The 16649-nt window shown below is 36.1% G+C and overlaps 1 protein-coding gene across 1 annotated transcript in view; it reads right to left on the bottom strand.

The window, feature by feature from the left end:
* ACER3 (alkaline ceramidase 3) overlaps nucleotides 1-16649 on the bottom strand; it is a gene marked incomplete at both ends in the record, with an annotated part of 80021 nt that overhangs the window by 46598 nt on the left and 16774 nt on the right. The window contains one exon of the mRNA XM_084250258.1: nucleotides 778-888. Within this exon, the coding sequence (XP_084106384.1) occupies nucleotides 778-888 (111 nt within the window). The remainder of the gene's footprint in view (nucleotides 1-777; nucleotides 889-16649) is intronic.

Here is a 16649-nt window from a genome sequence, read left to right as displayed (position 1 = left end):
CCCTTTAAATCACCTTTTCTCTGACCCTTTTTGTTGATCTCATTTTTATCCTTTGACCTGTTTATCTTTCTTCAATAGCCCTTATTAAAAACTCAACACAGTGTAGTTCAATCTTAGTTTCTTTCTTAAGCAATTCAATTTTCTTTCTTTTTGGGAGGAAAGTGGGTTATTTCTGTTATGAGTTTTAAATTTTTTGATCCATTCGTTTGAGGCTATTTAATTCAGTTAAGACTTTTGTATTACAGTTTTATCCTGCTTTATAATTAATTGTGGGGGAAGAACTTCTATGAGTCGAAAGGTTTTGACTCACATTTTTTTTTCTTTCCTTTTTGGTGGTATTATTTTATAATTCTTTTGTGGATGGGTTGGATCAAAAGATTTCCATTTCAAGACTGCCCTCTTCTGTCAGGATATTGAAGTTCAAAGTCTTTACTCAGAAATTTACTAGTTTTGAGGGTACTGGAAGGGGTTCTTTGTATTTCTTTTGTCTCAGTAGGATTTTAATTCCTCTAACTTCCTTTTTTCTCCACACTAACACCTTCCCAAAGGATACCTCTCCCATTCTAATTAATTTTCCAACTACATTTATTCAAAATGTAGTTCAATTTAGTGGCAAGATCTGTAGAGTTAATTGAGAATTATAGCGTTAATAATTCAGAAGTTTCAGGATATGTTCAAGTGTAATAAAGAATGCAAAATTCAGAACCTATTTTAGAGATAAATGAGAAAAACAGTCCAGCTAAATACTATACATCAATTTTTAGGTGTCATACATACCTGTGAGTGCTAAATATGCTGCAATATACCGCTTTTCAAGTCCATCTTTAACACTCTGAATTGCACCAAAAATTGGAGGTATGATCATAATCAGGTTACTCACTGTATTCCCTGCAGAAGAAAAAAAAAGCACAAAAATATCATTAGATTACTCAATAATACTTTAAATAAAGATATATTCACTTGGTCCTCAACAAAAATTAATTAAGATGATGTCTCAGAAAGATGGTGGAAGATTTTTTTAGGTGTTGAAGAAAATTAATTCTCTACTCAACAAAAAATTTTTATGTGAATTCAAGTAGAATAAAGATACTTTCACCCAAATGAAACTAAAAATTTTCCACCAGAACACTCACTAAAGGAAATTCTAAAAGTGAAAGGGAAAAGCATCAATTCATAAAAAAGAAGGGAAAAAGAACCTCAGAGATATAGCAAAGTTGAATAGGAGGAGGCAGCATACATCAAGGCTTTCAAGGGTGGTCTATGGATGTAGTATGTCAAGATAAAAATACAGAATTGAGTTAATCTTGTCTGTTAAATCAAACAAATTGAAGTTTGCATTTTCGTGTCTTTTTAAAATTCCACTCTACAGTAATACTTTTAGTTACTACATTTCTAATAAAAGACAATGTATTTTATCCAGATTATTGCTCCTGTTTTAATAAAACAAAATTCAAAGATGATCAGCAAAAAAAAACAACAAAACCCCCAGTAGTAGAAGTATGTAAGGGGAATAAAAGGGTAGAGTTTTAATATGTAAAGCTAAGTTGTTATCGGTGTAAAAAAGTCTGTTGTATCTAAAAGATGTTTTATGTAAGTTTCATGGTAATCACAAAGCAGAAACCCTATATACACAAAAGATAAAGTAGAGGGAATTAAAGTACATTACTACATAAATATATTATATGCATTTATTTTATGTATATTTTACATTATATGTATTTATGTACACCATAAAATAAAAAAGAGAAATGAAAATACAAGGGAACTATAAAAAATCCAAGAAATCAAATAATAAGAAGGCATTAATAAGTCTTTACCTTCCAAAGATACACTAGGTGGATTCAATTATCCAATCAAAAGGCAGAAAGTGCCTGGATGAATGAAAGAAGACCCAACTATAGGTAGCCTATAAGAGATTCACTACAGTTTCCAGGATAAATGTAGTAACTAAGGAATGGAAAAAGATATTCCATGCAAGTGGAAACCAAAAGTGAGCAAGATAGTTCTACATATATCAGAGAAAAAAGACTTTAAGCCAAAAGCTAACAAGACAGGAGATCATTATACAATAATAGTTAATTCAAAAACAACCTAAGTATTCAAAAACAGATGAGTGGACCAAGAATATGTGGTGCATAGCTACATGGAATATTAGCCAGCAATCAAAAAAATAAACTCAAAGTCAATTAAAAATGGATAAAAGACCTGAATGTAAGATCTGAAACCATAAAATACATAGACGAAAACATAGGCAAGGCCTCCCTGGTGGCGCAGGGGTTAAAGTCTTAGCGCTATCAAGTTATCTCCAGCCACTGAGGCAGAACTTTGATGCCCAGCCAGGGAGGGAACCCATATGGTGAAGCAGAGTTCTCTTGTCTGGCCCATTGCTCCCCTAAGCAGTATATTTCAGTAGATCTGTCTGTTCTGCTCCCCACTCTGTCTCTGGCGAATCCTTTCACCCCCCTCACCTATGGCCTGTACCCCAGTTCTTACATGCATAAATAAATTTAAAATAAACTTTAAAAAAAAAACATTGGCAAAACACTCCAGGACATAAACCTCAGAAATGTATTTGTGGACTCATCTCCAAAAGCAAGATAAATAAAAAAGAAAATTAACAACAGGGATTATATTAAACTGAAAAGCTCAGAGAGAAAGAGAGAGTGACCAAAACAGAGACATCCTACTGAATGGGAGAAATATATCTGATAAGGTATTGATACAGAAGATCTACAAAGAGTTTATATAACTAAACAAAAAACAAACAACCCAATAAAAAAAATGGGCAGAAGAGCTAAACAGGCACATCTCCAAAGAAGACATGCAGATGGCCAACAGAGATATGAAAATGTTCTTCATCTCTTATCATCAGCAAATGTAAAATCAAAACCACACTGAGATGCCACCTCACACCTTGTGAGAATGGCCAGCATCAAACAAAACAAAACAAAACAACCACAAACAAGTGCTGGGGAGGGTGCTGAGAAAAAGAAACTCTATTACATTGTTGGTGTGTTGTTGGATACTGAGACTGGCCCAGCTCCTGTGGAAAGAAGTGTGGAGATTTCACACAGTATTTCAACGGTGTGGGCACAAGGGTCAATGGTGTATTTACTTAAAAAAATCAGTGGACCTGCATAGCTTAAATCCATGTTGTTCGAGGATTAGCACATTTGTAAACCATATTCACCAGCATATTAAAATGGTCATTCACATGAGAGAGTGGGATTTTACTCCTCGGAGGCAATTCAACATATACAAATTCAACATATACAAATGAATAATTCAACATATAATTCAACATATACAAATGAATAAATGTGATGTACCACATTAAAATAGTGAAAAATGAAATTCAGGGTCTCCCCGGTGGCACAGTGGTTGAGCGCTGGGCTGGGAAGCAGCCCACAGCCTCTGCAGCGCCGGTTCTACCCCCGGCCACCGGGTGAGGGTCCCACATGGTGCGCAGACCTCTCCTGCCGCCCGCTGCTCCCCTCAGCAGTGTACTTCGGTCCTTCTGCCTACTCTGCTCCCCGCTCTGACTCTGGTGAATTCTCTCACCCTCCTGCGCTTCTGACTGTACCCAGTCCTTGTATGAAAAATAAATAAATCTTTAAATAAAATAAAATAAAATTCACACGATCATCTTAATGCAGAAAAAGCATCTGACAAAAAAAAAATAAAATAAAACATCCTTTTGTGAGAAGCTCACTCAACATACTAAGTGGGTATAGAAGGAACATACTACGATACAATAAAGGACATAGATGACAAACCCACATTCAAATATACTCAATGAGGAAAGACTGAAAACATTTCCTCTAGGATCAGGAACTAGAAAAAGGTGCCCATTTCACCACTCCTAGTCAACAAGGAACAATAAGTCCTAGCCAGGAAAGAAAAGGATATAAAAAGGCATCCAATAGGAAAGAGGCAAAACTATTTTTGTTTGCAAATGATATAATTTAATATATGGAAAATCTTAAAAGACGTCACCAAAAAAACCCTGCTAGAACTAACCAACAAATTCAGTAAAGCTGAAGGATACAAAACCAACATACAGAAAATAGTTGTGCTTATATACAGTAACTATAAAATGTCTCAGAGAGAAATAAAACAATCCCATTCACAATAATATCAAAGACAACAAAATATTCAGAAATAAATTTAACCAAGCAGGTGAAAGATTGTACACTAAAAACGGCGAGACTTTGGGGCCTCCCCTGGTGGTGCAGCGGTTGAGTGCTGGGCTGTGAAGCTGACCGCAGCCTCTGCAGCGCCGGTTTGATCCCTGGCCACCGGCGAGGGTCCCACATGGCACGCAGACCTCTTCTGCCGCCCACTGCTCCCCTCAGCAGTGTATTTCGTCGGTCTGCCTGTTCTGTTCCCCGTTCTGGCTCTGGTGAATTCTCTCACCCTCCCGTGCTTCTGACTGTACCCAGTGCTTGTATAAATGAATAAATAAAATCTTAAAAACAAAAACAAAAACAAAAAGCAAAAAAAAACCTGTGAGACTTTGATGAAAGAAAGTGAAGAAGATACAATGGGAAACTATCCCATGTGTATGGATCAGAATAATTAATATTGTTAAAATGCCCATACTATTTAGAATCATCTATAGATTAAATGCAATCACTATCAAAATTTCAATGACCTATTTCACAATCTTAACATACGTATGGAACCACAAACGACTCCAAAATGAGGTGATATCTCATTGTGAGTTTGATTTGTATTTCCCTTATATAAGTGATGTTGAATAGCATTTTTTTTTTCATGTGCCTGTTGGCCATTTGTGTGTCTTCTCTAGAAAAAGTATCTATTTGGTCCTCTGTCCATTTTTTTTATTAGTTTGTTATTTTTGTTTTGGGCTTGTATGAGTTCTTTATATATTTTGGAAATTAACCTCTTATTGGACATCTGATGTGCAAATATCTTCTCCCAGTCCACAGGTTGCCTTTTGATTTTTATAGTGGGCAGAATAACTTATTATATTGCTTTCAGTAAATCTCAAATTGTACAAATGGCAAAGTAATTTACCTAGATGGAGTGTGGAAATATAAGGTGGGGAGCCAAACAGGCTGAAAGTTATATCTCCAAGGAGGATTTAGCAATAGCTTTAAGTAAACCTGAAGAAGATGTTGACTAATGTGCCATTCAGAAGAGTGCCAGGATTCAAATTAATGTGTTTTTTAAAAACAACATCTTTATTAAGACATAACTCATATGTCATAAAATGTACTATTTTAATGTATATCATCCAATTTTATCATCAACAAATTTTACTTGTTGGACTTTATCATCCATCTTCAGTAACAAAAAAAAAAAACCTTTATTATTTACATTACTAGTTATCACAGTCTACTAGCATGGAGAGACAAATAGAACAGATAAGATTCTAAGAACAAACTAAGTTTATGGTTGCCTGCTCTATGACAAGTGTGACCTACTGTGCAGTGGAGAAAAGAAGGCCTTTTCCTTAAATGATACTGAATCAAATGGATATTTACATGGGAAAAAAAAGAATCTGGACCCTAAGTTCACATTTTCTATACAAAATAAGTTCCAGGTGTAATGCAGACATCAATGTGAACAGTAAAACTTTTAGAAGAAAACATCAGAGAACAATTTCATAACCTTGGGGTGGCAATGATTTTTGTCAACAGGACACAAAAAGGATTAACCACAAAGCAAAGAACAGATCAATGAATGAAGAAAATAAAGTCAAAAAGAATAAAAGTTGTTAGTGAAGACCTGATTTAAAGAATGCAATTGTTCTGTAATTAAGGGAATATATAATTTAACTTTTCAACTAATTTAACTTTAGCTAATTTTCACCTTGCTAAATAAAATAATGCACATAAAATGGTCACAGATTTTAAAAAATGTTAAAAAAAATGCTATGTCAAGATAGTCCAATCAGAAGAGATAAAGCACAGCGGAATTTGAACAGGAAATGTTTACTACAAAGAATCATTAACTTTAAGAAGTTAGAGTAATGAGGGATTGGCTACTAAGAAGAGAATTCTACAGACTACAGAATAGCAGGTGTAAGGTGCAACCACCACCCCTAAGACTAAGATAAGACACTAAAAGAGGCCCCATCCCAGGTTAAAATGGCACAATTGGGAGAGGCACAATCATGCCACAGTAAGCAGAAGAAATACTGATGTGGTGTCACTTGCAGTTTATTAAAAATCCACCCTTAAGAGTTTGTCCTTCATCTGCCCTCCCATGTGCCAGGGAAAGTTTATCACATGGACAGGGAGCTAACAGTCAGTAGGAGCTGCTGACTGCAGCACTATGTAGGGGCTGGCACTGGAGAAGCTGACCAACCCTCAGGATCTGTGCATGGGGGATGTCTCGCACTGTATAAGAGAGATGCTGAATAAGTCACTTGTCCTGTAAGAACTAGACACCAGAGAAGCCACCACGCCAGCACACTAGAACCAGAAAGGAAAATCCCTTCTTCTTGCCAAGTCTCTTCAGTACCTCTACTGACAAAGTTGAACATCCTGCCAGCAGTCAAAAGAAACATTAAAGGGCCCATGTTCATTTCCACGGAGGGTGCACTGAATGATGAATTTGAAGTTGAGGGGTAACAAATTGATAACTGGCACAATTATAAAGCTATGCTTTCAACAATCATGACTTGGAAAAATTACAGCTAGTGAGGGTTCCTCAAGCACCAAAATAAGAGTCAGTGTTTGAAGATGGCGAAATGGATTTTTTTTCTCTTATATTTTCTACAATGTGGTATATTATTTGATAATTTAAATTTAAAATACTAACATAATGGATGGTAGACAACAAAGGATACATTACTAGAGTTTAGTTGTGTTTAGAGTTAACTGCTTCCAGACAATTGAATTAAAACAGGTTTTTTCTGTCGATAAAAATCAGAGAATCATTCATAGATCACATAATAGGGTACTAAAATATTTTCTTCTTTTCTTGAGGAAAATACTGTTTGGATTCACTTAAAGGATCTTAAAAGTCAGAAAACTATGGTATTTTTATACTGTAGAACACAATCTCTTTGTATTCTCACCCAAATACAAATTATAGGCAAGGTTGATAATATTCTAATAATTTCACCATTTCTTAAAAAGTCAGTTTTGGGAAAGGAAAAAAAAAGCCACCTGAGTGCCCAGAAGAAAACGTGTCATATAGAGAGAGGAATTGCTCAGCTATTAAAGAAGGAAATCTTGCCATTTGAGACTATATGGGTAAACCTTAAAGGCATTATGATAAATGAAACAAGCTGGACAGAGAAAGACAAATGTCACTTGATCTCACTTACATGTGAAATCTAATACCAAAAAGAAAACAAAAAAATTAAACTTTTAGACACAGAGAACAGACTGATGGTTTCCAGAGTTGAGGAGTAGAAGGCAGGCAAAATATGGGTGGAGGTCAAGAGGTACAAACTTTCAGTTATAAAATAAATAAGTTATGGGAATGTAATGTACAGTATGGTGACTACAGGTAATAATACTATAATGAATATTTGAAAATTACCAAGAGTACATCTTAAAAGTTCTTATAATAAAAAAATTTTGTTGCTATGGTGATGGATGTTGACTAGACTTTGTATGCTTAACATATGTGTTTGGTATCAATTACCGTGTTGTGCACTTGCAACTAATATAATGTGATGTCAGTTATTTCTCATTATTGAAAAAAACGATGTTGTAGTGACTTGAATAGTGTCTCTCCAAAATTCATGTCCACCAAGAACCTTGTAATGTCACCTTATTTGGAAATACGGTCTTTGTACACATAATTAGCTAAAAGATCTTGAGATGAAATGATCCTGGATCTTAGGGTGGACACTAAGTCCAATGACTGATGACCTTATGAGAAGAAGAAAATACACAGAAACTCAGAAAAAGAAGGCAATGCAAAGAGGCAGGCGGAGAATGGAGTGCTGTGTCCACTACAAGCCAAGGAGCACCAAGGGCTGCCGGCGGTAACCTAAGGCTAAGAAAGAAACATGGGACAATTTTCCCTCAGAGAATACAGAAAGAACCAATCCTACAAACACCTTGATTTCAGACTTCTGACCTCACCTCCTTCACTGTGAAAGAATAAAATTTTGTCATTTTAACTTATCCAGTTTGGGTTACTTTATTATGGCCACCCTAGTAAACTAATAAAGAAAGATATTCACAGTATTTGTTTTTACAATGTAAAACCTGAAAATAACATAACTTTTCGACAGTCCGGGATTAATTACATAAATTATGATGGATCCATAGAATTTAACTGCATAATCATTTTTTTAAAGTAATGATAGATCATTAACTGTAAATGGCAGTTAGACATTGTTAAAGGAAAAAAAAAGGTTCACTAATCTTTGGAGAGGAATCCCTAAGAGTCTTGAACAGAGTAACTTTGAAGCAGAACTGCAGTCAGAAAAAAATATTTTTCCTTTTGAGCCTATTACATATATGAAAGCTACTTCAAAAAAATTCTTTTGTATGTTTTAAGGCAGTTAGGAATTTTTTTATGCCACTGTAAAAATATTAACGAAAATAAATCATTAAAATGTGAATGTGTCCTTAGTAGGATTAGAGAACAACTCCATTACATCATCATTGAACTACATCTAAAATAATGTGCATTAGGTTGTAATTATCTTACTCTTTTGTAAATGTGGTACTAGTTCAATCTGCAAGTTGGCAGAGTCTGCTTTTCATTTACATTACCTTATAGCATTTTTCACACTACATGCTCAGCATTTACTAGTGAATGATTGAATGAATGTAAGACTACTACTCTTAAGAAATTTATTTTTTTATTTAAAAAAATTTAACTGAGAAGACAAGACATAAAAATCTATTGATCTAATCTAGTGAAAAAGAGCTATGTATGCAAGGCATTGTGTGCTGAATGCCAGATAACAGATCAGAACAGTAAGAGCTGCAAGAAGGGTTTGACTATTTAGCAAAGTGATTAGAAGATTTTTTTCTCTTTTGAGCTGGGTCCTAAAAAGAAAGTTTCAATTACTCTTACTTGGCCTTTCTTCCCAAACCTAAACATACTTCCTCGTGAACTTAATATGAACATTTTCACTTTTACAATATGTGGTTTTAAATTTTTTTAATAGATAATGTGCAAAAGATAGAAGTGCAATGTATGTTTTTAAAAATAATGTGACAATCCCGAGATTTAAAATCAGTTCTATAATAGGAAATAATTGTCTAATGAGAAAAACATTATTTTCATAAAGGAAATCCAAATGAATGTAACATCAATAAGAAATACAACATACCTATTACCTCATTTGAAAAAAAAAAAAAAGAAAGAAATACCCATAATCAAGGCTAATACAAATTGGTATCAATAAATCATCTGTTGGTTTGGTATAACTGATGAAAATTTCACAGAACAGATAATATTTGAGTAGCCCTCTCACAGCAGTTAGACAAGTACAGAGAACAGTAATCAGGGCAGAGATAACATAAGAATGTACAAAAGCAGGAAAGCACATACCTGGGAAACCATGTAAAGTAACTTAAATTATATCTAGGGGCAAGTTGTACTGAGAGATAAAGGTACGAAGATAAACTGGAATTAAGACAAACCTGGGTAACATGTTTGTGACCTTTTTAGCAAACTCCAAAAAGTTTGAACTCTATCCCACAGGGAGCAAATGGAAAGCAAATGATGCAGAAGAATGAAAAAAAGACAAGTAACTTTAAGGTAAGTCTGAAAGACTAGATGTGGTAGGAAGAGAACAAATAATGGCACTACTGGATGAGTACAAATATGTCATAATGAGGGCATGAACTAAGATGACTGTGAGATGGGGAAGAGAGAAGGCATGAATTTGACGAGCTTAAGAGTCTTCTCTATGATGAAAGAATATATTCCCAATAGGTACTGCCAATTGGTTATGCAAAAGATAACCAAAAAGCAAGCAATAATTACTACTCTTCTGAAAAACTAATAAAATGTTAGAGGTGTGAAGAAAGTTAGCAGTTTTCTTTCCATAGAAGAAAGGAGGAAATAACTTTAAGCAGGGACATCATCAAAATATTTCCTAAACATATATTTCATAATACTTAATAAAGTATTTAGCATAGTGGCTAGCATATTCAAGTGTCAATGAGTTGCTAAATTAATTTGCTTTTTATAGTATTGAAAAGGCCAAAAAAGTACCTTATTTCCCCCAGAAATCTGTATATTCTTTTTTTTATACAATACCTGGGGTACAGGCCAGAGGCACAGGAGGGTGAGAGGATTCACCAGGGACAGAGTGGGGAGCAGAACTGGCAAAAAGACCCAAAGCACTCCTGAGGGGAGCTGCAGGTGCAACAGGAGAGAGCTGCTGCGCCATGTGGGAATCTCCCTGGCCGGAATCAAACCTGCACTGTAGAGGCTGCGGACAGCTTCAAAGCACTGCACTCAACCCACTGCGCCACCGGGGAGGCCCCTTTATATTTTTTTAATAAACTGTGGTTCTGTCTTGAAATCTTGGCACAACTGAGTTCTCAGAATTCATATTTTCCCTGCTACCTAAAGCATAAGGAGTTTCATAATTGTTTGAAAGAGTCTTTAAGAGAAAAGGAAATACATTTAGTAGTTGGAAAGGACATCAATGAGGATTTCAAACATGTTTGTGCATACAGTAGGGTGCATTTGAAATGATTAATTATATATTCTTGTAAGTCCTGCTAAAATATACTCCTTTAAACCCTCTACAAAGTAATAAATTTCTCAACAAAGTAACAGACTCCAAAGCTAACAGTTAAATACAATGTGTGCAAGTGGACAAATCTTTTTTGGGTTAGAACAACAGTTCTCAAACTATGGGCCATGCACCCTTTCAGGTGTTGCTGAAGTCAAACTATTTTTGTAATACTAAGAGTTATTTACATTAGTCACTGCATTGGCATCCGTACTACGAGCACAAAAGCAATGGTGGGTTCAATTGTTGGCACCTTTGCATAAATCAAAGCAGTAGCAATCAAGCTATATTATGTCATACTATCATCATGTGTTCACTCAATACCATGAGTGTATGTATGCACGCGTGCATGTATGTATGTGTTTAAAAAGCCAGTGTCAACTAACAATGCCTTTGAGCAATAAAACTTCTAATTGTATTAATCGCAACTCTTGAGAACACATCTTTTTAATCTGTTCTGTAATGAAATAGAAATTTGCATTCAAAACTTCTACTATAGGGCCTCCCCAGTGGCGCAGCGGTTGAGCACTGGGTTGCGAAGCTGCCCACAGCCTCTGCAGCGCCAGTTCGATCCCCGGCTGCTCCCCGGCCACCGGAGGAGGGTCCCACATGGCGCGCAGACCTCTCCTGCCACCCGCTGCTCCCCTCAGCAGTGTGCTTCAATCCTTCTGCCTGCTCTGCTCCCCGCTCTGGCTCTGGTGAATTCTCTCACCCTCCCACGCTTCTGACTGTACTCGGTGCTAGTATAAATAAATAAATATTAAAAAAAAAACTTCTACTATATATTACAGTGTGATGGTTGTCTCAAGGAAAAGCATTTGTGTGATTGTTTTAAGCTGTGATTTCAACTAGACCTTCTCGTAGGGAACATTATTTTTACTTAAAAGAAGAACTGACAGGTGAACTATGATTATTTGCTATTAGGTTCCAGAAAATTGTTTTTCTGAAAATGAGTAAAGTGGAACTGTCGAAGAAGTGAGCTGATATGTTTATTTCTAATATGGTAAATATTGATAGAATCTACATAAATGAAACCTTTTCTAGGTTCTTATTAATTTTTCAGAGTATAGGAGTTCTGAAACCAAATTAATTGACAACTACTGGTTAAAAAGATGTTCTATAAGCTATAGGGTAAAGTTGGAACACATTAAAATGTCATGTGATAATTTTAATAATCTGTCCCCAAACATTCTCCGCTTTTCTATTCCCACCATCAGATTATCTCTGCACGACCACTTTAAATGATCTGTCCCCTGGAAAAGAACCAGTTTATGTACTGATGGTGTTCATCTGAGAGAACCGGTTCACCAGCCGGGTCTGACTGCATGACAAGAGTGACTTACATAGCCCAGTGGGCTCTTAAACTTTCTTAAAGACAAGATTTATCATCTAGATCTTGGTTGGTGATCCAGACATGAAATGGATCTACAAATGAAGTACGGGTCCTAAGGAATTTGTCCCTCGAGGTCACCCACAGTCACAATGCTCATCTGCACTCTTTCTTACTGTACCATATCTTTCACCTTTAAATAAAAGCCTTGGAGGAATGTGCACTGTACGTGTTCATGAATGTGAAATGATCATATGGCCCAGGTCATGTCCTTGCAACCCTTAACAAACTTTTCTTTATATTGTACTGCTTTATGGTTCATAAATACTTCCATATCCACTAATAATGCATTCCAAAGGTGATCCTATAAAGAGATAACCTCATCATTTACTAGAGAAACTTGCACTAAAAAGATAGACTTCTCCAGACTTGCCTAACCTGTAAGAGACAGAACTAGACAAAAGCCTAGGTCTAGGACTGTCAACTGGACTATGCTGCCACCAAAATTTGCATCAATCACATGTCTATGTTATAATGTGAGGGTTTAAGGTAATACCTCTGTATCCCGACAAAGCTTACTCAGTCATAATAGCTTCTGCATTCATTCATTTATTAAAGAATTTTCATTTTTAAAAAGATTTTATCTATTTATTTTTACACAGAATAACTGGGGTACAGACCAGAAGTGCAGGGGGTGAGAGGATTCACCAGACAGAGTGGGGAACAGAACAGGCAGACTGACTGAAATACACTGCTGAGGGGAACAGTAGGCAAGACAGGAGAGGTCTGCTGTGCCATGTGGGTAGCTCCCTGGCTGGGGATCAAATTCATGCCACAGAGGCTGGTGATAGTTTGATAGTGCTGACACTTTAACTCTAAGACACCGGGGAGGCCCCTGCATTCATTCATTCATACATTTATTTATTTATATATTTTAAAAGATTTATTTTTATTTATTTATGTATATAAGAACTGGGGTATAGGCCAGAGGTGTGTGTGGGTGGGGCAGCGCGTGGTGGTTAGAAGATTTACCAAAGACAGAGTGGGGAACAGAACAGGAGGATTGACTGAAATACACTGCTGAGGGGAGCAACGGGAGAGGCAGGAGAGGTCTGCTGTGCCATGTGGGTCACCTCCCTGGCTAGGGATCAAGTGCTGCAGTGGCTGTGAACTGCTTCACAGTGCTGATACTCAACCCCTCATGCCACCAGGGAGGCCTGTGAAACTATTTTTGAAAATAAATACCTGTTTATATATAGAACTATCTCATTTTTAACAGTATAAACAACTAAATAATTTATTCCAAGGGAACACAGTAAGTGAAAAGTAGGCTTATAATTGATTTCACTTAAATTCCTTAAGTGTTAAAATTAAATAAAAATTTAAGGATTATAAAATGTGAGTTTAATTTTTTTTTAAATCCCCAAATCTCTCAAGTGAAATGTTATACTTTTCCCCAGGTCCTTTTGGTTAAGTTCCACTGAAACAAGACTTTTTCCCAGGGTATTCATCACCCAAGTGTCAGTTTTTAAAGGTCTGAAAAAAACCTGCTTTACAAAAAAATCAGGGAAAATAAGATAGGTCATCCAAGACAAGTGTGCCATGGTAGCAAACAGAGGTTTTTTTGTGATCCAACTAAAATAGCACAGTGCCATTAACGCTCACACACATACATACCAGGAATATTTCCATGGCCTTTTCCTTAACCTTTAATCTAAATACTGAATTTGTTATTTTTTAACCTTGATTTTGAATTTATCTTTTGAAACAAAGAGAATGACACAGTGAAAAAGAATCACACAAACTTGATAATAGAAGAAAAAGAAGATTATTAACATCTATGAGTTTATACTCCTGGAAGCATACTAGTAACTCTTTTACATATTTTTTTTCAACATAAAAATCATTTTGTGAGCTGTGTGTTATCATTCTTATTTTATATATCAGGAAACTGAGATACAGCAAGATTTAGAAATTTTCCAGTGTTATAGCTACTATGTGATAATATCTGGATTCAATCTCATGGTATTTCTCTTTAACAACAAAACCGTGTTCCTCCTACTGTTAGAGGAAAATAAGATGCAAACTCTGAGCGAGTGAACTGACATCCTGGATGAACTCCATTCCTAATGACTTTATGGACTCTACCTCCCATCTGTACGCAGAAGAGATCAGACTGCTAAAATAATAACTCCCAGCATGCTATAGAACTGACTTCCTAAATGCTGGACTGCTAGGAACTAGAGGCAGAATTAAGTGGCCATACCTGTCTTTTAATTGAACACATGCATACTTGGACACTTCCTTCTATGATAGATGTGCACCATTATACTGCTGGAAGGAGACATGTGGGGGAGAGACATAGAGAGACAGAAGAGATATTTGGAAGAGACATATGGGTGAGAAAAACATGGGGAGGCTATCTATACTTCTGGTCCTTAGCGGCCAATATAACACATGCCAAAATTACGTGTGTGTGTGTCTGTGTGTGTGTGTGTGTATGCACAGATTTGCAGAAAATATTAGTTAGCTGAATATTTTATATGTTGATAATGCCTTGAAATCGCTAAGTACTTGAATAAGCTGATCATGTGATTAGCCTCAGTGACACCAAACTTAAAGTTCTGGGTTTGTAGTTCAATCTGGACAAGGATTCTGCTTTAATCACTCATCATCGAGACACAGTACTGATTATCTAAATTGAATCATCGCTTCTCTAGCAGCATCAATTTTACCAAAATAACTTCAGAATGACAATCTGGCAAAAATAAATCTTTTTTATTCTCTAGATTAAAATCTAGGGCATAAATATCTAGCAATTCCTCATTGGTGTAACAAATATTTGTGGAGACATAAGTCTGTATTAGACACTGTGCTAAGTGTGGTGGATACAGAGTGAAAACTAAAAAATTTTGTAACCTGAAGCATCATCAATATAATGGAGAATATAGATATATATCTAAATAATGACAACACTGTGTGAAGCATACACACATAATTCATCACTCAATAAATACTTACTGAAAGTCTCATGTAGTGCTGGGGATACAGCAACGAACAAGACCATAAGGCCCCTATCTTCAGAGTCTTTACAACTTAATAAACCTCAGATTTCCCAAGTTTTCAGAAAAATGAACTTGTGGTCAAAAATCACAACAACACATGAGGAAACATACAGCTATAAGGAAGTAAGAATAGAATCAGACAAGCAAAGATAAAAGATACTGAAATTACTGCATACTGCATACAGAACATTAAACAAGTATATTTGCTATGTTTAAAGAAATAAAGGCCACAAAAAATAACTACGGAAGAAAATATTATCCAAAATAGCCAGGGCCTCCCTGGTAGTGCAAGGGGTTAAGCACAGTACTATGAAGCTATCTGCAGCCTCTGCAGCAAGAGTTCGATCCCTGGCTGGCCAGGGAGCTACCCACATGGAGCAGCAGACCTCTCCTGACTTGCTGCTACCCTCAGCAGTGTACTTCAGTCAATCTGCTTGTTCTGTTCCCCACTCTGTCTCTGGTGAATCCCCTCCCCTCCTCCACCTCTGGCCTGTACCCTAGTTCTTATATGCATAAATAAATAAATCTCTGCTGACGTGGCTATGGGGGGCAGGGGGACAATAAAAATATAAAAAATGGAGTATAACAAACATTCTACAATGGCCCCTTGACTGTCACCCTCTGGTACCCATACCTTGTGTAAATCTCCCCATGCATAGACACAACTTGGGACTTGCTTCTAACCAATATAACATAGCAAGCTGACACGCTAGATGTGAGTATGTGTATGTGAAGACACTACATGAGATTGTAACATCTATGTTGCTGAAATCTCTCTATGCTTATTGGTTTGGAAAAAAAATCAAGCTACCATGTTGTGGGTTGCCTATTTCAGGGTCCAATTTGGCAAGGAACTGAGGGCAGCCTCCAGGAGCTAAGCGAGGACAGCCACTGCACTAATGCCAGCAAGAAGCTGAACCTAAGCCCTACAACCACAGGGAGCTGAACTCTATTAATGGAGTCTTCCCTATTTAAGCTTCAGATGAAACCACAGTCCCAGATAAAATTTTGATTGCAGGCTTGTGGGGCCCTAAGCAACGAATCCAGCAAAGCCAGGTCAATGCTAATCATCGATAGAAACTATAAAATTATAAATCTGTATAACTTTAAGCCACTAAATTTGTAGCAATCTGTTATGCAGTAAATAGAGATAGAATAACAGAAGGTTATACTGCATAACAATAGAATATCAGTTATGAAGAGTATAATCAAAGTTAAAGTTGATTCCTTGAATTATATAAAAGGAAAGAAGCAATAACTTTGGACTTTAAGTTACACATACATTAAAATTTTTTTTTAATGTAATCACTAAAAGAGCAAAACTAGAACAAATCAGCAGCTTCCAAACTAGTGGAAGGGAGAAGGGAATAAAATAAAATCTAACAAAATCATAGAAGGAAAAACATAGGGAAGAAGAAAATCCTTACAAATATAGGATAAATAAAAAGCATTAAAAAGAGGTAAGACTTATCAGTAATCACAGTAAATGTAGTAGAAAGATAAAAAGTGGGACTGAAATTTTAAAAGACCAGGAACAACTATATGGTATACAAAAGAT

Source organism: Talpa europaea (genome assembly GCF_964194135.1).
Source record: "Talpa europaea genome assembly, chromosome: 1".
Classification (NCBI taxonomy): Eukaryota; Metazoa; Chordata; class Mammalia; order Eulipotyphla; family Talpidae; genus Talpa; species Talpa europaea.
The sequence above is the reverse complement of the archived record's forward strand: the minus strand, read 5'-3'. Positions and strand labels throughout refer to the sequence as shown.